Here is a 27,559-nt window from a genome sequence, read left to right as displayed (position 1 = left end):
CGTGTTTGAGTATGCGTGTAGTACTGAGTATGTACGCATGTTTGCATGAGTGTGGGGGGGAGTACGTGCTCGTATGACTGTAGGGATGTGTGTGAGTGTGTATAGGAGGACGTGTTACTAGGAGTGTGTACGTGTGTAGGAGTACGGGTGTGCTCGTATGTGCGTTACTGGGAGTGTGTACGTGCGTGTATGGGGAGGGGGCCGGCCTAACGGAAGTCAGCCGCTGGCTGGTGCAGAATCAGGTACAGAAAGTCAGAGAGCCTGGCGGGCAGATCATGCAGAAGTGAGGAGGCAAAAGTGAAAATTTCCCCTCCCTGAGAACTTTCTATCAGATGGATGTTGCTCACTTCGACTCTGAGGCCCAGAGAAGTTAGCAAACCACACGGCAAGTGGGAATGTCTTTCTCGCACCCTGTTCTCAAACACAAAGTTGGCCTCGTTGGTTACTAACTGTCGGATGCTTCCCCGAGTGAACCGTGTGTCCTGGGGACAGGATCGATCAAACACTTGTTGGAATGAGCTTTCCTACCCCAGGACCTGCAGGCCTCTAAGAGGAAGACCAGCCTTGCTCTGCTCCGGAAATGCACACACTCACGCAGGTGAGGAGATGTGCCGATATGCTGCAGTGAGGTCTTTGGTTAGAACGGAACCCTAAAGGGTTTTTTAATTAACCAGTATATCCCATTCCCCAGGCATATGGCTAATTGAAATTTTTCTATATGCAAGGTTCATAATTATTACTAAATCTGAAATGTTAGCAGAACAACTTAATCAGAGAAAAATCCCATTATTTTACATTTTCTTGTATTTTGCTACCACAACGACACGTTCATGACTTGCACCCTCAAAGTGGCTTTTCTCAGCAGGGCTGCACTTCCTTGACTTCTCCCTGGTCTTCCGCTCCCCAAGATCCCACCCCTCTCGGGCCCAGTTCAACCATCACCTGCCCCGTGGAGGCTCTCAGGTGTCCCTTCCCAGCCCCACCCCAGCGCCCTCCACCAGGCCGGCCCTCTTCCGGACAACCTCCGCCAACAGCCGGACTGCAAACACAGCTACCACTGACCCAGAGACGCGCCTAGATTCAGGCGTTCATTCAGCAGATATTGTTTATTATGTGCTCCTGGCTCCATGCCAGACACAATGGGATCAGAATGGACAGACAGGGACGCTATAGGGGACAGCAATCCTCTCTGGTCTTCTATCCCCACCTCACCCTGGCTGGACAGGGGAGTGGGGAGGACTCGGGCAGGTGCCCAGAGGGAAGGTGTGCTGTTTTCTAATTCAGGGAACACAGAAAGAGGAACAGGACAAAGTGGAACATGGAGGTGGAGATGCCTGGCACGCAGCTGTCCGGGTCCGAGACTGAAGGGGGCCGCAGCTAGCATGGACAGCGCGGGAATCAAGGTCCCTCTTTTGGAGGAGGGTTTGGGCTGTTTCCTGAACAAGGGGACACGCTGGAAAGGAAGGAGGCCAACAGGGGCAATCAGAGAAAGCACAGGTGGGAGCAGATTCAGGAGAAAGCTCAGAAAAGGTAAAAGGAAAACGCGAGAAGCTAGGAGAGCTGTCGCCATTCAGAGACAAGTGGCATCCTGGCTGATGGCCCTGACACTCAGTGCCGGATGCCTTCTCAGATGTGAGCAGTCCCAGGTCGGACAAGGTGCTTGAAGCGGAAAAGGCAAGCCGCCTGTCAGTCCTGAAATACAGTGAGCCCTACGCCCTGCAGCTGGGGCCACCAGCCTCCTCCAGGTTACGTGTGTCTTCCCTTCCGTGGTAAGGACCCTGAGGATGGGGCTGTCCCATGCAGGTGACCAACAGCCCTTGTGAGGGGACCCAACGTGTCCCTCATGGTAAAGAAATAGCTGGTAAGTTTGTTCATCTGCCCATTCATTCAGTTTCCTGAGTACCTGCCCACTGTTGGGGACCCAGGGACAGAAGCCCCTGCTTTCACATTCTGATGTGGGACACGGACCAACACAGAGCATTTACAGTGCAGCACAGCAAGTGCTGGCGTGTGGGGCTAACAAGGACGGGCCGGGGCGATAAACTTCAGGGCTTCATTTTGCCACATTAAAGGCCACGCTTGGTCCCAACCCCCGCCCCCCACCTGTCCCCAAGCCAAGTTTTCTATTTTTATCACTTTATGAGACCGGCAGTCCTCTTCATGACCTCCAATGGGGCCTTTGTGAACAGACCACTTGGAGACAGAAGATTCTAAGCTTTCTTTCCTTAAACACCCGGATAGCATTATTTACAAACTTCCCTTTGAAATGTACCCAAATATTATAGTCGAATATATGTCACTAAACTGAGCTTATTACTTTTTTTTTTCCCTTTTCAATTTCTTAGCTAAATATCTTCATTGTCCCGACGACTTCTGGTTCTTAATTTCTTGATGCACACATTGTCATTGTCCTGTTTGGAAAGAGAAATAGAACTCTTAAGTAATTGAAAAGAACAATTTTTCATAACCAACTCTGCAAAAACCCAAATCCTTACTCGGTGTGACGCAGGCCCTTAGTTTTAGGAAACTAATTTTAAGGTTGGAAATGAGTTTTGAGATGTGGCCTGTGAAAGTCGCTTTTGTTCTTTAAAATGTTGTTACTATTTGGTTTTTCTAGTTTAAATAGGAGGCTTTGTAACTTATTTTTAAGTTAATACGTAATAAAAAGAAAAGAAAGAAAACGTCCACACAAATACACACTTTTTTTTTTCAGTAATTAAAAAATACCATTCAAAAAAGTGAATTCAAATGCTCAAACAGGACAAGACGTTCTGGGTCTTCTCAATAATGTCTGCGTGTGAAGCAGACGATCTCTCCGAACTCGGTGAGCGTGACCACCTGCTCCGGAAGGAGCCGAGAGGGGGCTCATCCCTCTGGACAACCAGATAAAACAAGAGACCATCTGCCTTCTCAGAACCAGTGGGCTGTCTGCTCCTACTTTACACCGTCCCCCAACCCAACAGCCCATCAGAGGCGGACCCCCCAGGGACCTCACCAAGGGATCATTAACGCGTCACTGAGGGGAGGGAAGGGTCAGGAAAAAAAAGGCAAGAATTCAAATAATCGAAGACTGAGTTTGAAAGCAAATGACCGGAAATTCTTGAATACTGACTGCAGGTGTCCCCTACTACGGCACAGATGGTCGTCCCATGACTGAAATGTCAGGGCAAGGTCAAGGTGGAGACCCACACGCGGAGCACAAGAGAACGGGCGTTACAGGAGCTAATAAAGGGCTGGGCGGAATACCTCTGTTCTCCCCGACCACAGTCACCTGCTCTGTCCCTGCTCCCTCACGGCTCAAAGGGGGGCAGGGGCGCCCAGGGACACCCCGGATGGTGCCATCACCGCCATCCTGGCACGCAGGGAACAGACCTCTTCTGCCTTTGCAGCCGCACCGAACCGGACAGTGAAGCTGTAGGTTCGAGCAGTGGCCCACGGCACTGGCCTCTGGGCTCGAAATGGGTGCTAAGAAATTTATACCACTCCCAGCACGGAGCTGCGGAAGCCCCTTCTTTTAAATTAACAAAACCAAGTACTCCCCAGAAGGACACCAACTGAATTCAGTCACTGGTTGTGGATTTATTCAGAACCCAGGCGGCTCGTGCTGCGAAAGGTGACCCAACATTAGCAGGCATTGAGTACCCCTTGCCGTGTGGACACCCTTGGCTTCCATCCGTTCTAGCTTTCCGAAGGAACTCCTTGGAACGCCAGACAGGACCACCTTTCTGCGTTAGTAAGTTTTGCTGAACTAACGAGACACTGAAGACCTCTACCTAGAATTTTCATACTGGGTATGTTGCAGGCAGTCAGAACGTACTGACAACATAAATTCCTTGCTCCTCCTGGATGGTGTCTTCATAATGTCAATTTTCTACTGGAAGTGGAATTCCCAAGACAGATGCAGCTAACTACAGCTACGACAAAATACACGGGTTAGACTCATGCTTCCTCCACTAGTATAACTAGGAGCTGGCAGCGTGTCACGCGTCATGTTTTCTTTGCTTTTGCACATGTGGCAAAATTATATCGCAGTACTGTGTGCTCATGAAAAAAAAAAAAGACAGAAAAACAGTAAATTACTTGCCTTTTTAATGTTTTCGGCACTTCTCTTGGCACTCCGAGTTACCCTTTGTTGGGGTTCGCCCTCGAGAGTATTTCCTGCAGGAGGGACTGTAATTTTTCTGGATCTCAAACGCACGGGGTCTGAAGCTTGCTTTACTTCTTCCTCCTGCTTCTTCCTGTGGACACCCACTCTTTTCTCCCTTTGCTTCCCCTCGGCTACGTCAGGTGAGGGCGTCTTACTCGGTCTCGTAGACCTCAGCCGCATTCTGCTTTCAGGGGCTTTGCCCCCAGATGTCAAATTCTTGGCTCCGTCTTCTGGGGTTTGTAACATCGTCTCTTCGGACGTCATCAAGGGCTTCTTGTCACTCGTCTTTGTTTTCGGCTTTTCTCCTGCTGTTATGACAGGTTCGGGTCTTTCCTCCTCTACCTCAGTTTTATTTGGCCGTCTAGAGCGCAGGGACATTCCCTAAAAATGTCAAGACATCGCAACATGCCACTCATGAGTAATATAATTCTCACAGTTCAACGCGGAGAGAGAGGCGATCAAAGGGAACTTAAAAAGAATTCGCTTGAACAGTTAACAGCTGTTTTCTAAGACGCCAGGAATCCCTCTTTTCCAGGGAGAAATCCCCTCTACTGATAAACTGAATAAGCAATTCAGCCTAGGGGCATCTGGGTGGCTCAGCTCACGACCTCCGAATCCCGCGATCGAGCCCCGTGTCCGGCTCCCTGCTCAGAGGGAAGTTTGTTTGCTTCTCCCTCTGCCCCTCCCCGGCTCCTGCGCGCACATGCTCTCTCTCTCTCAGATAAATAAAATCTTTAACAACTTTAAAAAAAGGAATCCGGTCTAAATTTCCATCACCACCTCTGGGTATCATATACGTCAAACCGGATTACAACAAGCGTTAAAAGAGCATTTTAGAAAAATGCTCCCTTTTCAAGCAGTGAACGATTTCCTAATCCTTTACCAATCATTGCCGGAACAGGACGCGAGGACTGCAATTTCTGGAACTGAATTTACAAACTTCTCTCCGTGCAGGGGTCACCCTTCCTACCTCACAAGCCGGACAGGTAGGCTGTTCTCAGGACGAGATTCCCCACAGATTGTCAGTAAGGACGGAGGCAGGTAACACAGCGCTCCTGCTTGTGGGGTCCGGAACAACACAGGACTGAGCTCCCACCTTTTCGCAGCACCTTCCCCACCTCTGCAGATGAGCATAACTCAACCAGTTCCTGAGAAACTCTAACCAAAATTCGTAGGAATAATTTTGACTAGCTATTTTCCCCCAGTCCGTCTATCAATCCCCAAAGGATTCCTGACATGGGTCTGCAGTTATTCAGGGTGGAACGCAGGCCCCTTTGGGAAAAGATATTCACATATAGGTTCGAGCTACGAACTGTTTATGCCACACATTAGCCCCAGTCAGAGAGCCCCATCCAAGACGGCATATCACGACGCCGGGACCCCCAGCCTCACCTGATGTGGAGGGGTCGTCCTCCCTGCTTCTCGTCCCCTTGCTTTAGTCTCCCTGTGGCTCCTCGGTGGGTCTTCCAGGAGTTCCATCCTTTCTGCCACGACCCTCATCCTCTTCTTCACTGTCAGGGGTTCGGGTGGGCCACACTCCTCTGTGGGAGTCGTCCTCCTCCTCTTCTGGGGCGGCTTCTCCTCTGCAGCTCCCTGGGCAGGGGTCGCAGAGCACAGCCTCTTCGTTCCTGTCGAACTTCCCTCTGTCCCTCGTTTCCTCTTGGAGGGCAGGGAAACACCGCCTTCACTTCCAGATTCGACGGGCTCTCTGTGGGCCCCGAGGTCTTCCACGGCTATTACTCTTGGGGCCCTGAGGCCTCTTCGCAAAACTTCCACAGGTTTCCTCCTGTCTGGAGTTTGCTCTGGAGCTCCCTCAATGCTCCCCGAGTCCTTCCCGGGTTCCTTGCTGCGATCCGGCCCTGGGGACAACTCTTTGAGCCTGGCCAGGTCTTCCGGGGGCTGGGCCTCTTCCTTGGGGGCTCTTAGCCGATTTTTCCTGAGCGTTATATTTTCTGCAGGGCTCAGCTTCTGCTTTGAAGTTTCATTCAATGATGTGATGTCTTCCTCAGCACCCCCTGGTTCTCTGTGTGACTGTGTGTTTCTCCCCCGCATTCGGGTGGACTTCCTGAGAGCCGACGGCTCTTCCGCCGCGTCTGCTTGCTGGGGAGAGGGCTTGAGTCGCCTCCTTCTACTGGTTGGCTTGTTGACTGGCTCTGCTAGTGGAGATGTGCAGGGGACTTTGGTGGTTTTGTCTTCAGTCACTAGGTCCTGGGTGTGCTCTGGGGTTTGGAGGGGCTCTCTGAGGCCAGCCAGGTCTTCTAAGGACTGCGCATTTTTCTTGGCTGTTCTTGACTGCCTCTTGCTTCCAGTTACATTTTCTGCAGAGTCTAGTTTCTGCTTTGCAGTTTTATTCAACAATTTGTTATCTTCATCAGCACCCCCTGGTTGTCTGAGTGACTCTGTGTTTCCCCTCCATGTTCGGGTGGACTTCCTGAGAGCCGACGGCTCCAGCGCTGCATCCGCTTGCTGGGGAGAGGGCTTGAGTCGCCTCCTTCTGCTCATTGGCTTGCTGACTGGCTCTGCTAGTGGAGATTTGCAGGGGACTTTGGTGGTTTTGTTATCAGTCACCAGGTCCTGGGTGTGCTCTGGGGTTTGGAACAGTTCTTTGAGACCAACCAGGTCTTCTAGGGAATGGACCATTTTCTTTGGCGCTCGTGGCCGCCTCTCGCTTCCAGTTACATTTTCTGCAGGGTTCAGTTTCTGCTTTGGGGTTTCCTTGAACTGTCTGATGGCTTCATCCCCACCTCCTGGTTCTGTGTATGTGTGTGTGGCTTCCCTTGGCGTTTGGGTGGGCTTCCCGAGAGGGGAGAGCTCCTTCTCTAAGTCCACCTTCCCCAGAGGTATCTTCAGACATCTTTTCATGTGGATTGGTGTGTTGACTGCTTCTGCTAGTGGAGATTTGCAGGGCATCACTGTAGTTTGGACAACAGCTGTTAGTTCCTTGGTGTGCTCTGGGGTTTGGAAGAGCTCTTTGAAACCGACCATGTCTCCTAGGAATTGGGCCTTTTCCTTACCTGCTCTTATCCACTTCTTGCTTCCAGTTACATTTTCTACATGGTCTGGCTTCTTCTCTGGAGTTTCTTTAAACAAGTGAATGTCTTCATCATCACCTCCTGGTTCTCTGCATGACGGCGTGGTTTTCCTTGGTGTTCGGGTGGGCTTCCTGAGAGCTAAGGGGTCTTCCTCTAGGTCCACTTTCTGGAGAGGGGTCTCGAGCTGCCTCTTTCTACTTGGTGTGTTGACTGGTTCTGCTAGGGGAGATTTGCAGGGGACTTTGGTGGTTTTGTCATCAGCCGTTGGTTTATCTGTGTGGTTTGGTGTTTGGAAGAGCTCTCTGAGGCCAGCCAGGTCTTCTAAGGACTGGACGTTTCTCTTGGGTGTTCTTGACTGCCTCTTGCTTCCAGTTACATTTTCTGCAGAGTCCATGCTCTGCTTTGGAGTTCTGTTAAACCGTTTGGTGTCTTCATCACCATTTCCTGGTTCTCTGTGTGAGGGGATGCTTTCCCCCGGCATTTGGGTGGACTTCCTGAGAGCTGAGGGCTCTTCCTCTAGGTCCACTTTCTGGCGAGAGGTCTCGAGCTGACGTCTCCTACTTGTCGGTGTGTTGACTGGTTCTGCTAGTGGAGATTTGCAGGGGACTTTGGTGGTTTTGTCATCAGTCATTGGGTCTTGAGTGTGCTCTGGAGTTTGGAAGAGCTCTCTGAGGCCAGCCAGGTCTTCTAAGGACTGGGCATTTTTCTTGGGTGTTCTTGACTGCCTCTTGCTTCCAGTTACATTATCTGCAGGATTCATTTTCTGCTTTGGGGTATCCTTGAACAATCTGATGTCTTCATCACCACCTCCTGGTTCTCTGTGTGTGTATGTGCTTTCCCCCAGTGTTTGCATGGCCTTCCTGAGATCTTCCTCCAGGTCCACTTTCTGGCCTGGAGTCCCGAGCTGACGCCTCCTACTTGTGGGTGTGTTGACTGGTTTTGCTAGTGGAGATTTGCAGGGGACTTTGGTGGTTTTGTCATCAACCATTGGTTTATCTGTGTGGTTTGGTGTTTGGAAGAGCTCTCTGAGGCCAGCCAGGTCTTCTAAGGACTGGACATTTCTCCGGGGTGTTCTTGACCGCCTCTTGCTTCCAGTTACATTTTCTGCAAAGTCCACTTTCTGCTTTGGAGTTCTGTTAAACAATTTGATGTCTTCATTACCTCCTTCTGGTTCTCCGTATAAGGGCCCGCTTTCCCCCGCCGTTCGTATGGGCTTCCTGAGAGCTGAGGGTTCTTCCTCTATATCCACTTTCTGGGCAGCAGTCTTGAGCTGCCTCCTTCTACTTGTTGGTGTGTTGACTGGCTCTGCTACTGGAGATTTGCAGGGGGCTTTAGTGGTTTTGTTATCAGTCACTGGGTCCTGGGTGTGCCCTGGGGTTTGGAACAGTTCTTTGAGACCAACCAGGTCTTCTAGGGAATGGACCATTTTCTTGGGTGTTCTTGGCCGCCTTCTGCTTCCAGTTATATTTTCTGCAGGATTCAGTTTCTGCTTTGGGGTTTCCTTGAACAATTTAATGTCTTCATCATCACCTCCTGGTTCTCTGTACGACAGCATGGCTGTCCTTGGTGTTTGTGTGGGCTTCCTGAGAGCTGAGGGTGCTTCCTCTAGGTCCACTTTCTGGGGAAGGGTCTCAAGCTGCCACTTTCTACTCGTTGGTGTGTTAACTGGGTCTGCTAGTGGAGATTTGCAGGGGACTTTGGAGGTTTTACCATCAGTCCTTGGTTTATCTGTGTGATTTGGTGTTTGGAAAAGCTCTCTGAGGCCAGCCAGGTCTTCTAAGGACTGGACATTTCTCTTGGGTGTTCTTGACTGCCTCTTGCTTCCAGTTACATTTTCTGCAGAGTCCATGTTCTGCTTTGGAGTTCTGTTAAACCACTTCATGTCTTCATCACCATCTCCTGGTTCTCTGTGTGAGGGGATGCTTTCCCCCAGCGTTCGGGTGGGCTTCCTGAGGGATGATGGCTCTTCCTCTAGGTCCACTTTCTGGGGAGAGGTCTTGAGCTGTATGTTCATCCTGGTTGGCATGCCAACTGATTCTGGTTTTGAAGATTTCTGGCACTTTTCTGCAGTTTTGTTTCCCACATCCATTAGTTCCTGGGTGTGACTGGGGGTTAGGGAGAGACCTTGGATGCCCCCCAGGTCTTCCTTGGGTTCTGTGTCCTGCTGTCTCTTGAGGGTGCTCAGGTCTGCTATTGGTTTCCATTTTTGCTCTGAATATCTTCTCGATCTCCTCATATCTACCATCTTTTCAGAACTGTCTTCTGATTTGACAGGTTTCTCACATGCTTCAAAACAGCTCTCCCATTCCTCTGTAGCTCCCTCTGGTTTCTGTCTTCGCTGTGGAGTTTTCCTCAGACGTTGCCCGGAAGTGTTCTCGGCAGTGTCGGTGTTTGCTTCTTCGGCCCTGGGCCCTGGGCCCGGCGTCTGCGTACCTCTGAGCTCCACGGACCTTCGAAACTTGTCTGCGCTTGATGCTGCCTTTGGAGGCTCTGCCTCTGAGCCTGGAGCTTTCTCGACATCCAAGTTTACTCTAATAGCCGGCCGTCTGAGAGCAGAGCTGACAGGACTTTGATCGGATGGCTCTTGCGGTGCATTCTGAGTCATGGGGAATATAGTCTCTCCTACAGAAAACAAAAACACACGTGAGAAATAGATTCTCTTCCCTGTTTGTGCCAATTTGGTATTTTCCCTTTATGAAATACTGCAGAAGAGCCAATAATTCAGCCTCCTAACCAGCTAGCTAAGCTCACAAAGCTGGCTACTTATGTGGCCATGTGTCCGTCTTACATATGAACGGCGCACACTTAAGAATAATGTTATCTGGGGGCGCCTGGGTGGCACAGCGGTTAAGTGTCTGCCTTCGGCTCAGGGCGTGATCCCGGCGTTATGGGATCGAGCCCCACATCAGGCTCCTATGCTATGAGCCTGCTTCTTCCTCTCCCACTCCCCCTGCTTGTGTTCCCTCTCTCACTGGCTGTCTCTCTGTCGAATAAATAAATAAAATCTTTAAAAAAAAAAAAAGAATAATGTTATCTGGTGGCAGACTGTGGAGTCATGTTGAGGTGATGATTCGGATCAGATAAAAGAAAAAAAAGTCCTTAAGAAGGGACTCCTGAAGGCCGCCACACGGTGTCTCGGGCATCTGAACACAGCCATTCTTTTCCTCAAACGTGAGAAGCTAACAGCTGTTTCTCCTGTTGAACCACCCACACCCTAACACGGTTTATGCTCCGTATGCTTGGGGTCCATACCGCACAGGAAACACCTGCTTTTCAGTGGAGGAGGCTCCGTTAGTGTCGGTGTTCCCTCTGCGACGGGCAGTGGGTAGCCAGTACTCAGGGAGAGAACAAGACAGACTCGTTTCTCCCACCTCGGGCTCACACCGCGGCACAGGCCATCCAGATCAGCAGCAATAACTGCGCATGATCTTTCTCTTGGGTTATTTACAGTTATTTCGAATTTGAGAAATTTACGTAACTATGATGAGCGATCGTTCTAATTCTCTGCTGGTCAACCTCTTTAAATAGAGACGGCAGAAACGTATGCAGGGAGTTTGCAGTTATTAAACTATAGGATTAAAATTATTAATTAAATTATTAATTACATTTATTAAAAAATATTATTACAATTATTCCTTTTTATGCCACTCGCTACATACCAACGTTAGTTCAACTGCTAATAGGAATTTCCCCTAAACACGACAGAACAGAGAATCTGCAAATGGTGTTTTTTCGGGAGTATCTATTGTAGAGATACGATACAGTATCTGTTGTAAAAAAAAATATAATGATACCATTTACAATTCCTACTGAAAACATCAAGTACTCAGAAAAAAACAAAACAGGAAACCAACCAAAATTTTCTGAAGTGCACAGCAGAGGTTTTTCTCCTGAATTAGGTACTTCCGGCTTTTTTCCGAGGAAATCCTCTGATTTTGAAAAAGCATTGGGACATAGGCTCATTGCTTGTGGCTTCATTTTCGCCGGAGTCTTGAACATTTCGGTTAACCCTGTGATGTGAGAATATTGGAAAAGCAATGAACATATTGTTCAAACGTGTCAACAGCCACGCCAGTCCTCAGATACACCAGAGGGAGTGGCAGAGAGCGAACAGGGAACCCCTCCCCAGAATTCTTGGGAGACGGAGTCTTGTGTTAATAACGAACTCCTTTTGTTGAAGAGTAATGAGAAGTTGGAATCGTATCTCTTCTTTGCCTTTCCTCTTGGTGAGAAAATCTAACGAAGGCAGTTGCCATCTCAGTCTTGGCCCGTTGCCCTGCTCCTGAGCATTGGCTGGGAGACAGAGGCCAGCCCCCTCTGCCTCTCCCCTCCAGACATCCAGAAATCTAGCATCCTCATGCTGCCTAGAAAAGTCCTAACTTATGTAGATCTGGGTTTCACGTACAAATAAAATGTCCCCAATTTTTTAAAAAATGACTGTCCATCGGGCAGCCCATTAATAGTATTGTCAAATGATAATATCACCATGTTTTCATTTTAACACCAAAAAGTAGTATTGACATAATAGAAAAGAACCATACAGTTCTTTTGATGGAAGATTTATCTTTCTGAAGTACATTTCCTCTCCTCATTCTGCCATCAATGGATCAACATGCCCTGTGTGCCATCTGTTGGCAAATTGTATTTGGGAAGCCTGTTCTTAAGGTCCTCCAATCAGCCAGTTCACTTAAAAATCTCATCCCTCTGCCCCAGCTCAGGCCTTCCTTAAAATACCCAGGACCAGTCTTCGGCATAGGCTGGTGTTTTGTCATCAAATTACTCACATCAAGGGGTGGGAGTGTTTGATTTTCTAGGACGGTGTCTTGAAGGAAGTTGGGGAAATCCACTCTCCTGGACACTAAGTATTTAAGTTTCTACTAATTTTATCTTAAGAGTATTTTTGAGAATTGGTTTCAATGCTTGCTAACATAGATGTTGGTTACACTCATCCATAATTTACAAGGATGCACGTACGTGCATGTGTCTGCAGATCGGCGGCATATACTCGAAACTTTTTCTCCTTGAGCGTGCTCTCAAAACTGGCTATGACGTTCTGCGTTTTTTGTGGTTTGTTTTTTTAAAAAGCTGAATGTATTGATCCAACTATGACTGTAATCTCAGGGCACCTTAGGCGGGTTCTGTACAGGAGTACAACTATTCCATCTTAAAATATGCCAGGAAATAAAAACAAGAATCCATTTAATGGGAGGTGGAATCAAGTCTCACCTGCCTCCAAAGATGTTCGAGGCAGAAACCAGTGGTCAAACCATGGAGCATGAAATGCCAGCCCTGGGCTCTTGCCTCGGCTCTACTCTAGGACAACCACAAGGAGGTCACATCCCACATTTGCAGAGAATGGAAACACTGGCTCAACCATTGATGCTTGAGGGAAACCTTTTCACGGGCCTTTGTTTCAAGACACAGTTAAGCTTCATGGTAGGGAAAGAAAGCGTGAAGCGGCAAAACATTGCTCAGACCAATGGCTCTAACTTTGGGGCAATCGATTAGCAGAGACGCAGGGAAAGGGCAATTTGAAGGGCAAGCCTGCTCTCCTTAGCATAAAGCAGCTTTCAGTTATCCACACCCACGCTGCAGTCCGAGGTACAGGTGTGGGTTTAGCATTCCTACCTGCTTCTGCAGGACTCATGAGCCCCCCTTATTATCAGGGACCCGTTCCTGCTCTCCAATCCAGCCTTCTCTTCCTTGAACCATCACCACCCCAGGAAGGTAAATAGAATGTTTATCCTCCCAAAAACCACTCACAGCAGATACAACTGTAGCACCCCCCCTCCATATCTTCCCACGGAGGAGGGTCAGAGGGCTAGCGTTTGTAAGACCCAAGCCAGGTTTTTACCTGAAAGATCTTCATTAAAGTCCATTTTTTTGCTGAATACAAAGTTGTTGAGCATTCTGTAGGGCCGAGCGGGCACGTGTACTTTCTCAGTGTGGGCTTTCCCTATTATTATGGTACAAGGAGAGTTGGCGTGGCCTGTGCTAAACTGATTGTGAACATCGCTAACAGGCTTCTGGAAAAAAACAGAACGAGATGAAGAGAACGTCAAAGCGTAAATGCACACCCCACAGAATTGTGCGTAAGAGTACGCTGCGAAAGGGCGCCTCCTACCTTTGGAGTATTCGCTCTCCGGTGCCTTTTGCTCAGCTGCCTCTGGGGACCATGTTTGACCACTTTAGCTTGTGTTTGTTTGGCTCCGAGTTTTACGACGTCCGCCCACGATTTTGCCACTGTCAGAAGGAGAAAGTGTTGAAACGTTTCCAAACTCGTCCCGGTGAGAGAACAAACCTGATGCCATTATCTGCCAACGCAACACTCACCAATTAAATTGGCTTCAGAAGCACCACTCCTTCTTTTGGAGTAAATCCTCTGCAAGATCTCATGTTGGCTTCGATCGATGGAAGTTCTCTTTGAAGGCAAGTTGCCGCTCTTCCTTGCTCCCCTCTTGGGAACGTCTGTGTGATGAGGAGACTTGCTGCCACTGGAGACCACGGACACCTTGCGTGACCGACGGCGGGTGTCATTTGCAACTGGTGACGTTTTCGTCAGATTCGGAGCTGGAGATCTCTTACACTGGTCTTGTGCAGTCACTTCCAAACGGATTTCTGAAGAATCTTCTTTTCTTGATGGTTGAGGGTATTCCTGATGAGATTTAAATGTTCATAAGAAACCTTACCACAAATATAACACCTCTGTAGTCAATGTGAAAACCCTACCCAATTGAGAATTATTTTTTAAAGTATTTTATCTATTTATTTGTCAGAGAGAGAGCACACGAGCAGGGGAGGGGCAGGCAGAGGGAGAAGGAGAAGTAGGCTCTCCACTGAGCAGGGACCACGGTAAGGGGCTCGATCCCAGGACCCTAGGATCTGACCTGAATCGAAGGCAGATGCTTAACCCACTGAGCCACCCAGGTGTCCCCCCATTAAGGATTTTAGCTGTTTAAATATTCACCGACTGTTGGTCAAGTGTCAGGTAGAAAGGGGAATCTGTCCCTCCCATTTAAGAAAAAAAAGAATGGGGAAAAACAGTGAACAAGTCTTAGCTGGGGTATTTTGGATAGAAAGGCAGAAGGAACCTCCCAAGGAGTGATACATGAGCCTGCTCAGAGCTGAACTGGAGAAAAGCACCATCTGTAGGTGTCTAATCCCCTTCGGTCTACACGGAAGGATGGCTGCTCCTTGCTGGGAGCCAGTGTAAAATGGAAAAGGAGCCAGACATACCTTATACTCCTTTTGGTATGAAAAAGAAATTAAGACTGCCCAGGCCCTCTGACGAGGATGAGCCGTGGGGCCATAACTTTCTAGAGACCTGAAATCAGGAGGACAGCACAGCCTAGGGTAGGAGATTAGAAGTTCTAAAGAGCTGACGGTAAAAACCATAGGTGTGCTGCCATCAAGATTTTCCTTTCACCACATAATTCTAGAAGAAAAAACATTGCCTTATGGTTATGTGTCATGATGTCTCCAGATTTTGTAACGGCTAGTGTTTTTTTGTTTTTAAGATTTTATTTATTTATTTTGAGAGAGAGCGAGCCAGAGGGCACACAAGTGGGGGGAGGGGCAGAGAGGGAGAGAGAATCTCCAGCCGACTCCCCAGCTTAGGGCGGAGCTGGACTTGATCCAACCCTGAGATCATGACCTGAGCCGAAATCAAGTCAGATGAGTCAGATGCCTCACCGACTGAGCCACCCAGGTGCCCCTGAAATTGCTAGTTTTTACGGAACCCCCCGAGCAATCACCTGTAAGCCTGGCTGGCAGGAAGCCCCTGCAGGAGAGGGCAGCCCTGAGGACCGTGCTCGGCCATGTTAGAACCATGCTTAGAAGCCCAGGGAAGGCGCTCTCCTTTAGATTTTTTAATCATCAACGTACCTTGATGATTTTCTTCAGGACAGGCGGAGTGTGGCTGACGAGAGACCGTCTCGGTGTCTCCCCTCTCTTGAGAGGTGTATTAGGGGGTAAGTTCTCATCAAACAGCTCCGGCTTCAGACGACCACCAAAGGAGACCCGCCTTCTTTTCAGCGGTGTTCCCTCAATCTTATCTAAAGTACGGAATACAAATGTGGAGAGAAAATGGAAGATACAGACTTACACAGACTCCCATCAGGTTGCAGTTAGACAAGCCACTGGGGAAGTCCGCGGAAACCTAACACCGCCGCATTTCATGCCTTTGTAAGGCTGAGGGCACTGGAGCTGCTTGAAAGGCTCAGGAAAGATCCAGGGACAAACCAAAGAAAGGGCACGTCCTAACTGGACAGGACAAAGGTTTTCCACAAAAGGGTGAAAACTCCTGTGTAGACAGAGCTTGATAAAGGGACCGGGGAGGACCGGTGGCTTCCACGCTGGAGCTGGGCAATGACAGAGATGGTGTTGCCATAGCGACCCAAGAGGGCTTTTTCAAAAGCCACCTGTGAACTCAGGCCTCACCCAGACCTATCTAGCGAGAAGTCATGAACTCGACAACTTCTCCAGGTGATCCGAATCGGCAAGTCATGAGTCCCAACCCACTGCACATCCTCGTGAGCCAGCACACAACAGAAATCCCTTGCCTAAGTGATGCCCCTTCGCGAGACTCATGGGGACACTGTGATGGATGCATGCGGGTCTCATTTCCGAGCGCGGCGCACCTCGCCCAAGGGACCCTCTGCAGAGCAGAGCCCGGGCAGTAAGCCCGCTGCTTCGGAACACCTGCAGAGCCCCAAGAAGCGTGGTGAACGCCCAGGGGAGGTGCCAAACCTACTCCAGGGGTCATAGCTCTGCCACCCGCTGTGTGACGTGAGGCTCTCAGCTTCCCTACTTTCAAGAGGGAAATCCCAGGAATGCCTGTCCCGTGGGCACTCCTCTGCCGGCGTGGAGGAGTGAAAGTGTGAATGTCTGGGAAACACCTACAACAGAGCCTGACGCATAAACCCATGGGTATAGTCCACTGTTTTATAAAAAACAAAAAACTGCTAGTAGGAGACCCTGAGAAGAGTATAAATCCCAGCGAGACACCCTCTATTGAAACATTTCCAAGGGATTGATTTCCCTGGACCTCAGTTACGGGACCAAACTCAAGGATACAGGGGCTTATGGCTCAGAATTAAAACTTCTGTGAAAAGCCATTATGCTTATTGGGTGTATCTTCCTTCCTATTTTCTCGGAGGTGGGACGGGAGAATCCCACATGGTTTCGGACCCCCTTACGATCCCCGGCTGTCTCCTGCCTGACAACCTGCCCCTCTCCCAGAGGCCCTGGGTACCACTGTCCAGGACGGGAGGGCGGGTCCATCGGGGCAGACGGTGCACACGGCCGGCTCCCCAGCACAGCGCCGGGCCTCACGGACCTCCTGCACCGGTGCACTCACTGCTGAGGGGAAGATCTCGGGGCTTCAGACCTAGAAACAAGGTGGGTGTGAGCCTGCAGGGAAAATAAACGCACAGGTAAGTAAACTTACTAATGGAGTCACCAGAGTGGCCGCTATCAACCGAACTGCAGCCCGGGAACCCAGAGCCCAGGTGCCCAGCGGGGGCACCCACTTTCTCAGGCTGGTGCCCGGAAACGCCTTGAATCTTCCTTTCAACTTGAACGGGCAGTGGAGCTAAAACAGTGTGATTCTGAGTTTCTGGTTCTGTGGTTGGAATGTCCACACTGGTAGGAACACTACTCCCCTTTCTGGAGAAGTGTTTTTCTGGTGTAGCCTCCAAATTATCAGCATTTCCGACTTTAGTGGGTGTTTGATTTCTGGTTGGGAACTTCTGAGGAATAGATGTTTTGTTATCTGTCCCGAAACCTTCCCTTTGATCCAGACTCACGGATTCACTTTCGCTGGGAACACGCACGTCTTCACTCCGACGTTTTCGTGAGGAGTTGTGTGGGGAATGTTGGACCAGGGTCTTGGTTCTTGTCACCTCCTTAGGAGGTATGCTGGGTCCCATGGTCTCCTTGGGTGTCTCAACAGCCTCCTCATCTTTTCTCTTGTCCTCAGTCTGGCTGATTCCTTGTTCTCCCAGAGAAGGGTTGGCCTTAATTGGGGTGAATCGACCCGACCTGGGTCTGGATTTAAGCGAGACCAGGACTTGTGTCCCATCTTGTAACCCACGAGAACATTCGTTTTCTGACGTGCGATGACTCCGTGAGCCCGATTTTCTACCACTCTGTAGGACATTTCCTTTTTCTGATTTCACATCAAACTCTTCCTTCATTGACTCATAAAGCTTCCTGAAGGGAGACTGGTGGTTTTCGCTATTCTCTGGATAGCATGTAGAAGGGAAAGACTTCAGTTCTCCATTACAGCTCACTAAGGGTCCGCTGGAATCTTCCTTAAGATCCCCGGCTGTAGGATCCATAGCATTTCTGTAGTTCTCTCCAGGAAGTTCTGAGGAACGAACACCATTAAGAGTTTTGCTAGCAGTGTGATCTTCGGGGCCATCCGAGACTGTGCCAGCTGCTTTGCCATGCTTCACGTGTACCAGAGGACTTCCTGAAACATTTTCTTCAGAGAGTTTTGAACGGGCATTGGAATCTTCAACTTTCCCATCTTGGCAATGAGTTATGAAATAAGAAACAGAAAGTGCAAGATTTTCTCAGTGATTAACACCGCGCAGTATTCAAATTTTACAACCATTTCAAATTGTCTTGTAATCTAGTTTTTCCCTTAGCCTACAAATTACTCAATGTCAAAATGCGTAATAAAAGTATTCTGATACTCGAATTATGATGTGAACAAATAAATCACATCAGGCTCCTATAACCAGTATAAGGGATCACCTGCTGTTAGCCTGCTCAGTTAGACCGACACCGTGTTCAGTTTCTTTACACTTGGACGTTCCGATAAGCATGGCGCCCTACACCTCTCTTGAGGAAATGTTAACTCAGGTGTCTGTCCATCTGTCGTGTTAAGTACCACAACCTCCTAACTTTTGTGAACTTAGATGCAGAACGCTGGTGTTCTTGGTGTCTCTTCCTTGCCCTAACGCTACACAGAGAGCTGATCTTGCAGGATCCCAGAATAAAACCAAAAAACTACTAACCAGGGTCGGAAGAGAAGCTAGACCTTGAGACCCGATGCAGAGATTCCTGTGAATTGGCAAAATAAAAACAGCGATTTAGGTGCTCGTTCAAATACCAACGGTCATATTCTTGCTATGGATGCTTTTTCTTACCAAACTGTTTTATAGGAATTTTAGAGACTTTGAGAAATGCGCCAAAGACAGGCAGGGGCAAGTGCTCATAATACAAGTATTTCTTGGCTGATTTTAAAAAATATAATGATAGAATAAGAAACAAACTTGAAGCTCAAAACTGTTTAAATGGCACCTCAGTTGAGTTTTTCTAACTTCCTCAGACTTCTTTCTCATCACCATATGAAAGAACCGAAGCTAAAATTAAACATGACCTACGCTCAGCATCTGTGAACCTACCAAGGGCATAGGATTACTGACTTAATACTTAGTTTTATCAGAAAGAGGCTGCAGGACCTGTGGGTGAGCTGAGGCCCCACCTGGCCTGGGTGCGTGCGCCGGCAGGTGCATCCGAGCCCGGATGTTCAGGCAAAAGTGAAACCAGCACATCACAGGACCGCGCCCTCCGAGAGCGACAATCAGATCCAGCACTCCCACCTGGCCCCCACCTGCCACCTTCACAACCTGTCAGAAGACTTTTATGGGGCGCGAGGAACAACCACAGCATAACGATGATGTAAGGTATAAAAGTTCAATGTTGCTTCAAAGGAGGGCAAGTATCTCCTCTGAATTATGGGAAAAAAAATCACAAAATATATCCAAAGGCAAATAATTTAACTTGGCTCTTCAATCAGTCTCAGATTTCTTGGTATCTGACACGTTGCTTCTCTAACTCGCTAAGTGAGGAATTAGTTTTTAGTTTTTTTTTTAAAGATCTTATTTATTTATTCGGCAGAGACAGAGACAGCCAGCGAGAGAGGGAACACAAGCAGGGGGAGTGGGAGAGGAAGAAGCAGACTCATAGCAGAGGAGCCTGATGTGGGGCTCGATCCCATAACGCTGGATCACGCCCTGAGCCGAAGGCAGATGCTTAACCGCTGTGCCAGGCGCCCCCGAGGAATTAGTTTCTAATTCTCAACTTGAAGTTGGCCAAGGATCTTATGACTAAGCAATAAAAATGAATTAATATTTAAAAATATGTACCTAACATAAGCATACAATCCCATTTTTTGTACCATTATGTTCCATAGACATAAAAATCACTGTCAAACTACTGTAACACGGTCTCTCTATTCCGCTTCAATATTGACTTTAGCACAATCCAGACAACGAACAGCTCACAGGCCTTTGAGACCACTTCTAACTCTAAGTCCAGCGTTTTGGTTGGTTCTCTAATACCTACCAAGAAAGTGGGTAGAGAACCTCAAAAGTTAGTTCTCCTCCAAAGCCGAAGAGGGACAAGGTCACCATTAAGGTCATTCCTCTAGGGAGGAAGCAGCACGTAGCTAGAGCAGAGATTTTCAGTTGAAGGGCTTCCTGCTAATTTCAGGCGTAGGTATGAAATGACTTTTTAAGCCAGTGAATTACAACCTGGTCACAAGAGACCAGCTTGGGTAGCTTCATAAAGCTTCATAAACTCTAAGGATGGGCCCAGAATTGCATGCCGATAAAGCCACACTGTTTGGATGGACACAGTAATAAGATTCTCTCACACTGATACAGTGCAGTAACGCTCTCCCAGGGGCGTGGGTTGTCTCTCCATCAAAATTAGGGAGCATCTCTGAGACTCACAGCTCTGATGCGATCATTTCAGATGCATAAGGATGGAGGAGCGTAAGGATGTCCCCCAGTAACTGGGGACAACACGAGCCACTGATCTGGTTCCCAGATTTCAAATCTATGTGATGGGCTGTCCTAACCAAAGGCTGGCAAGAAGATCAGATCGTGAGATACTCCAGGAGCCTTCAGGCCAAAGGGTTAAGACTGACTTAGTCTTCTCATTGTGGAAAAAAAAAAAAAAAAAGCTTATTTGTAAGTGATTTCAGTATGTCTAAGTTCAACTTGTTTAAGATGTCAGCTGCCTGCCCCTCTCGAGGAGTCAACCTCCCTTGTGAGACACCATTCACTGACATGCATATAAATGATTTCGTAGTGTCGTGCAGAAGAATCAGATAACCCCCCATCACCTGTTTGCGTTGTTGTCCCAGGAATTCCGTTGACTCGCTTCCATTCTGATGATTTTCATTTTCATACCTGAAGTGCACAGAAGGATAGACACACATTCAGACTCCAGCTCTGTGACTGACGGGAAAGCCTCCTTGTCTCATTAATGTCCAAGGAGCAAGGGACAAACTTCAGGTTTTATTCAAGAGATTCACCTTATTCATGGAAATAAAGGTAGAGTTAGAAAAGATTTTACGTGAAAAAAAAAAAAAAGATTTTACGTGAAAAACTTGGATAGGTTGTCTCAGATTTCTTCTGGAACACTATTGTCAGAGGGGGGGACCCAGATTAATTTCTGAACGCTGATAAACCGTGTGATTTTAACACTATCTGAGTACCTCCTCTGTGAAAACCTGCATATGAGAGCCAGTCGGATTCCCCCCGGTTCATATCCGTGGAGATCATCTGAGGGCTGTGAAGGTCACCTGGGAAGCTGAGGCCTGAGTCCCCTGGTGATGTCACCTAGTGCAAGGTCACCACACAGCCACCCTGTAACTTAGGATCACTGCGACCTCCTCTTCCCTGACTACCGCATCTGTCTCTGAACAAAGACTGGCACATTTTTGAAGATGTAGACAGATTTAACGACATTCACAGTCCTTCTACCAGACCTTGGGCAGAATTCACAGAACCACCTTCTATGGGCATGATGACCTTGGCCTCTGTGAGGCGGCCTGATCTGAAAACAGCGGGGTGTCTGGAATTATTTCTCCCGGTTGCAGAGTTCACGGTCAAGTCCCTCTTCCTAAGACCCCTTCCCCATTCTTGTGTTGGAGGTATTTAATTATCTCAATTAATCTCAATCAGAACAGCATCTCATTTGGGGGAAGAAGTTCTGGTTTCCATGCCACATCAGATACTCCCTGCCTAAAGTCTGTTCGATAAGCATGCCCTTTAAAAAGGAAGGCAAATTCATGGGAAGCCCAGTGGAAAAGAGGACCACTTGACACATAGGAAGGATCTGCTTAACACGCATGGAGGCAGTAATGAGGTCGGCGTTCCATTCGGCAGCACGGATGACCAACGTGACCCAAGGGTGGGTGTGCTGCCGACAAGAGACAAGATACACAATCAAAGGCGCCTACAGATGAACGTGGCAGGATGGGAGGGGACACGCCGAGCAAACAGCAGCCAAAAGAGAGCTGGAGGGGGCCTACGCGAACAGCAGACCAAAGAGATTTCAAGATAAAAATTGCTCACGGAGACCAAGCATATTTCATGATAAAAGAATCGATCTATCCAGAAGATAAACCGATTGTAAAGAAAAGGGCACTGAACAGCCGGTGCCAAGAGACGATCTGAGCCTTAAGGATTAGGAGAAGTTGAAAGCGATGTGCTGGAAAATATGGTACATGCAATTACTGACACACAAGCATCACGAAAGGTACAGAGTATCTCGGAAAGATAAGCAAGAGAGCTTCACCCACCAGGAGAGAATTTTAAGTTTCAACAGAGGATAGCCTCAACACACACACACAGCAAAAACAGAAGAGCTAAAAAAACAGAAAGAAACAAAAAAATCCTCAATGTGTGATTTCAACCTACACACCTGAGTAAGAATCAAGGGCTAAATTACTGCTGATTCTAGAACCAGGGATTTGAATCTCATGGACGTACGTGGACAGAACCACCACGCCGCCCCGAGAGCCATAGACGCATATCCTTTTCAAACACACAGGAGAGATTAGTAAAAAATTTACCACATCTGGTCATAAAGCAAGCCCTCCGCTCACTTCAAAACCTGGAAATTTCCCAAACATCCGTCCAGAATGAATAAATAGTGTATAACTGTGTATATAACCGGGATATTATTTCAATGAAATATTTAGACACCGAGAAAGAGCAAACTGGGACATCCATGCTCTGGCTCTCACAAGCGTGGGAGCAGAAGTCAGCTCCAAGTACATACTTCATTGTTTCAAATTTATGGAGTTTAATAAAGACAGACAAAGCCATGGCGGTTAGAGACGCATGCTTAGGTAGCAAAATTCCAAAGACTTTATGTTATCGGAAAAGCCACTCAGGTGGTTTACTTGGTGGGGGAAAGAAGCAGTGATCACAAGAACTTTCCAGAAGGTTCTGGAAATAGTCTGTTTATAGCTTGGGTGGTGTTTTAGTTTGCGAGGGCTGCCACACAAAATGCCACACACGGTGGCATCAACACAGAAATGTATTTTCTCACAATGCTGGAGGCCGGAAGTCCGAGACCAAGGTGTAGGCGGGACTGTTTTCTCCTGAGGCCTCTCTCCTGCGCTGGCCAGGGCCGCGCCTGCTGCCTTCATGTGGCCGTCCCTCTGAGCACCTGCTCCCCTTCTTCTGTGTCCTCATCTCCTCTTCTTACCAGAACACCAGTCAGATTGATTAGGACCCACCCTAAGGGCCTTCTTTTAACTCAGTCACCTCTTCAAAGGCCCTGTCTGCAAATGCAGTCATACTCTGCTTGCCGGGGGTCAAGACTTCAACATGTGAATTTTGAAAGGACACAATTCAGTCCCTTCGCAGATGATAATCACCCAGGTGCTCACGTCACGATAAGCTGAGCTGGACATCTTGTCTTGTGTCTTTTCCCCAGGAGCGTTTTTACTTTAAAATGAAACAGAAACGGAAAAATGCACGCGGCTTCACCACACTCACAACAAAAATAAAACTCCGTGAGGCTCTGGTCACGTTTCTTGGCCCAGCTCCTTGCACCCGGATCCTCAAAGGGGGTCATCCCTGCTACACCCACGTGACCATAGATTGCGAACCAGGGGTGCGAGTGGCCGCCTCAAACGCGCTGACGTCATCAGCAGCCCAGAAAACTCACAGACGTCTGCCAGGCTAGTCCGGGGCACTTGTGTCGAGAATGACTAGTTTTTACCTTTCACCCACCTGAAAGAACGATCGACAATGGTGATCACATCTCCATGCTTTAGGTGAACAGGCTGTGCGATAACAGATCCGTTCACTTGTGTCGGATTGGTGGAACTGAAATTAAACAGTATCGCCTGCAAAGTAGAAGAAAGGGGAAAATAGGTAATTGACGAATGGGTAAAAAGTGAAATGAAAAGTCAAAAAACAAAACAAAAAAATCAGATTTCAAACACCCGCTTACCTCCTGCCCACTGATTTCAATTTTGCAATGCTGTTTTGACACGACAGGGAGCTGGATACGAATGTCACATTCGATACCCCTTCGACGAAAGAAATCAAAAGTTTTAGGCTGCTGCAATTTTTTAGAAATTCCATGAATGCTTCAAAATAAAACAGCATTTGACCATATGTTTGATCCATAAATGAAATGACAGAAAGGGATAATCAATTGGGCGATCGGATGACCTGTGCATTTGGCGAACAATTTTGACAAGTACTGTAGAAGCGACTATTTTAAATCTTTAAGATTTCGGGTACTTGAAAACAATTATAATGGAAAATATTAGAATACAAAACTGGATTGCCTTTACTGAAATACCTATGCTTATAAGACCCAAATAAGTGAGCACTTTCTATCAGTTTGGAGAACTGTAACGATTTCTGATACTCTGTGCTTTTTTTCCATAAAGAAAGGTTTACGTGTGTTCCTTTGTAATGTTATGTATGTTTAAAGGTTTCATCGTCACTACGGCTGCTGTGTTCTATGCTAACACCTGTCTCTTCAGATACCAAAAGAAAATCACATCAGCGCCTATATCACGGGGTTGTTCAAACACTGAATGAATTACAAATGTCTGCCATTTGCCTGGCACACAGTCAATGCCATTTACTCATTAGCTTTCCATTGTCTTAAAACGACACTGTATTAACGGACAGATTCACAAGTCTACTATAAAAAATACGAATGCAGGCAAGGAATAAGCATTCTTAGATTCAACTTCGCTTTCCACACAAAGAACATCAGCAGGAAGCAGCAGAAGGGAGAATTTCCAAACCCACATGCAAACTAATCCAAATGGTCCTTAATAAGTTTCCTTGGGTCTCTGGGGTTCCCTTTACTGTAAGTTCGAACAGTTATATACTCTCCGCTCTGTTCTCAATACACTATTCTGGAGCTGGGACTATCTCTTTCTAGAACGCATATAAAAGACACAGTGGTATAAAATACGCGTAGAGCTGGGAGTGAACTCCCAAGGGCTGATAGGCTTGGTTTGTGTGAGGGTGAGTGTGCGCTAAGTTTCTTGTCCCTGCATAGTTCCACGGTTTTTCCTTGGCCTTCGTGGAAAAACGTGGTTTAGTGGTTTCAGCCTGGTGTGGCGAATAGATTGTAAAGGACAAAGCAGTTTATTGGTAGCTGTGGATAGAGCAGTGCTAGCTCTGTCCATATAAAGAGAGACATGGGCTCAGCTAAGAGGTGTAAGCCATCTGGTTGTCCCAAATATTAACACTAACCGGGGCTCGGATGCACAGTCGTATTTTGTTTTACGGTCTCCTAACCTTTCCAGCCCCGGCACTTTTGGACAAAACTTTGTCCTCATTTAAAATGAGGTTTCGTTGTTGGGTTTCTGGGTTTGTTTTTGCTGGGATTTGCCTCATTCCATCCATGAGCTTTGCAGGCAGACAGATGGGATGCAGAACTTAGGTTCTAAGGTGTTTCTTGTAGTGGAGTCATTGGTTGGCAGGAGTAAGTCATGCTTTTTCTCTAAAGGGGGGCGGGGTGTTAATCCACGAGACGAGCTAAAGTTAAGTTGTTAGAAGAACTTCTCAACTGGAAATTTAAGCTCTGAATTTTGTTGCTCTAATTCCTAAAATAACTTGGAGATGCTGCTTATCTGTCCAGGGACCGCTCTGACTCCTGGAATCCCACCCCTTCTTTCACTTTAAGAAAAAAACAAATAATTGTTGCAGAGGTCTCTGTAATCTGCAGCCCTTTTGTAAGAAGTACTTTTCCCAAATAAAACCAAAAGAAGAATATCTCTTTCTACCTATGTCATATGACCAAACACTTTTGAATGGGTTTTAAATGATAAAATCCCACATAAAAAGATATTTAATCACTGCTGTAGAATAGCCAGAATGACTGACATTTGACACCAAAACGTGTATTCTTTTTCCTTTGAAGAGATAAGAAGCTATGGAAAGTGATCAGCTACTTTAAACTAAAGAAGAGAATTTGACTTCTAGGTAACAGAATATTCCAGCAAGAGAGAGACACAATCTCATTAGAACTGAGAATTTGTGTGGCTGCAAACTGCCAGCTAGAATCTCCATGGATCAGTGGTTCTAAACCTCAGAACCGTTGACATTCTTGATAGTAGGGGCTGTTCTGTACATTGCAGGCTCCTTAGCAGCACCCCCGACCTGTGTTCACTGATGCCACTGGCTTGAGCCTCCCACAGTGACATAGAAAAATGGCCCCAGACCTTGCCAGTTGTCTCCTGCAGGGCAAAAGAACCCTGAGAACCATTGCTATTTATGATTCCACGCTCAGCCCATGCATCTGCTAGACACAGAATGCCAGCTACTGATCACCTGTCTCTCGCCAGACCCTACCAGGCACTGCGTACATAATTATGAACTAGACAGTCCCTGTCCTTACACAGTTTTTAGTGGGAGACAGAACCAAAGACTCATCACCCTGTGGTGTTAGGAAAGACAAGTGCAGCGTTCACCAAAGGCTTCTCTTTAGGTAACATTTAAATAGATATCTGAAAGTTGGAAAGGAATCATTCACATAGGGAGATAAAGAGAACATTCCAATCATAAACGTTTAAACTGGCTAAAAGCACCAACATGACCTAGAGCTCAGAATGTCTGCGGTGACACAGAACAAGGTAGGGGTGGGGCGGGTAGGACAGGACAGGGTGTGGGTAGAAGGTGTGGGGGGGGGTGTCCCACCTCACAGGGCTCCACAGAGAGGGTAACTTATCATTTTATAAGAAATCCCATGTTATGAACCCTGAGGAGTGTGCCTGTGATACAGGGACCATAGTTATTTACCACCAACACAGGCCAGCAAAAAGAAAGGCGTTCTTAAAACTCTAGCAGGACGTCCTTTCATTTTTCCAAAAGACCAACAAGCCAAATACAGAGCCTCCTTCCCTCATTTGCTCAGTAGGCTCCCCCACAGCCAAGGCACGCCAAGCTTGGAGGGGTTTCAGATGAGCACACTGGTCATCTAAAGAACGCCTGCAGTGAATCAGTATTTGAGAATAACCTACATTTTTCTCCATTTAAAGATTTTATCAAATCAATTTTAAAATGTGTTTGATTAAAAACAATACTTAACTATATAAATATTGTTTTCAAAATTCTATTTCCTAATAAACAACTATGTTATGTTGACAAGAGGTAGGAAAGTCCCTAGCAAATCTGGGGGCAGGAACCACTCCTAGGGTGTTTCCAGTCTGTTAATCTATGATTAGGATAGTAATGTCTTTTAAACTAAATTGCCCACCCATGTGCAGGGCTCACCTTCCAAACAAGCAGGTGCTGAGGCTCAGTGGAAAGTGGGGGCCATCCACCCCACTCCTTTTGATGGTAACGAGGCGTCCTGTAGGACCCATTTTCTAAAGAAGATGTTGAGTATAATCCCTATAGGAAGGTCATGCATCAAACCGTTTGCTGAAGCAAACTTACTGCAGGAACATGCCACTGAATAAAACAAAAACAAAACACGCGGCGGGGGTGGGGTGGGGGGGGTGTTACTTTAAAAGCAAAGAGCTAGGGAGTCTCTTGTAAGTGACCAAATGAATTGACTTTTATGATTCGTCATGCTCCTGCCACCCCGACCCACACCTTACTTGGCCCCTGGGGGAGCCCCAGCCAGACCCTGGGCTGCACCCCAGGGCGTCCCTCCAACACCCAGTGCTCCCAAAGACCCACGGCCAGGACGCCGCCCATCAAGGTCGTGGCTGCCGGGAGTTCCCACCGACACCCCCTCCCCAGAGCCCCTGTCGCGCTGCAGGCACCGGTTCCCGCAGAGCAGAGGGGTCCCCACGGCCCGGGCCCTCAGGCACACCGGCCGCCCCCCTCCCCGAGGCTCCCAGACAGCGGCTCACCCAAGACCAGTCGCCCGCACAGCCACCAGTGATTCCACCGCTCCGCCAGACGCAACCCAAGTCCTCACCGGGAAAAGCCAGAGACTCGCCCACCTGCGTCCACCGCCCGCCCCTTGCTCCAGGGACGGGGACTGCCCGCGGCCGCCGCCGCCGCACTCCTCGCTCCCCCCCGCCGTCGCCTTCGCCTGCGACCAAGTAGCCCAGCCCAGCTGCGTCCAGGAGGCGCCC

At 48.0% G+C, this 27,559-nt stretch overlaps 1 protein-coding gene and 1 long non-coding RNA gene across 2 annotated transcripts; one reads left to right on the top strand and one right to left on the bottom strand.

Moving 5' to 3' along the window:
• Nucleotides 1-1,087: 1,087 nt before the first annotated feature.
• MKI67 (marker of proliferation Ki-67) lies at nt 1,088-27,540 on the bottom strand. Its single transcript, XM_040624219.1, has 15 exons — nt 27,332-27,540; nt 26,745-26,924; nt 23,452-23,530; nt 23,229-23,344; nt 20,321-20,387; nt 18,204-18,249; nt 16,628-17,710; nt 15,064-15,233; nt 13,513-13,834; nt 13,304-13,422; nt 13,034-13,205; nt 11,034-11,189; nt 5,540-9,801; nt 4,085-4,528; nt 1,088-2,411 (listed from the first exon to the last, which is right to left on the bottom strand). Exons 2-15 carry the CDS (start codon nt 26,834-26,836, stop codon nt 2,346-2,348), a joined length of 7,194 nt encoding a protein of 2,397 aa, XP_040480153.1. The 5' UTR covers nt 26,837-26,924; nt 27,332-27,540; the 3' UTR covers nt 1,088-2,345.
• Nucleotides 1,781-4,061, top strand: LOC121101241. The gene is made up of 2 exons (XR_005833212.1): nt 1,781-1,861; nt 2,714-4,061. It is a non-coding gene; the product is annotated as an uncharacterized LOC121101241 (long non-coding RNA).
• Nucleotides 27,541-27,559: the final 19 nt, after the last annotated feature.

The sequence above is a fragment of the Ursus maritimus genome, unplaced genomic scaffold (assembly GCF_017311325.1).
Source record: "Ursus maritimus isolate PB19 unplaced genomic scaffold, ASM1731132v1 scaffold_7, whole genome shotgun sequence".
In the NCBI taxonomy this organism is placed as follows: domain Eukaryota; kingdom Metazoa; phylum Chordata; class Mammalia; order Carnivora; family Ursidae; genus Ursus; species Ursus maritimus.
This window is presented reverse-complemented; position numbering and strand designations above follow the sequence as displayed.

Coding starts and splice junctions, on each gene's coding strand:
- MKI67 (XM_040624219.1), bottom strand. CDS start 26,836: ATGGGTCCTACAGGACGCCTCGTTACCATCAAAAGGAGTGGGGTGGAT. Junction 18,250..20,320: donor TGGGACAACAACGCAAACAG/GTGATGGGGGGT, acceptor GCCAATTCACAG/GAATCTCTGCATCGGGTCTC. Junction 11,190..13,033: donor CTTTAATGAAGATCTTTCAG/GTAAAAACCTGG, acceptor CTCACATCACAG/GGTTAACCGAAATGTTCAAG.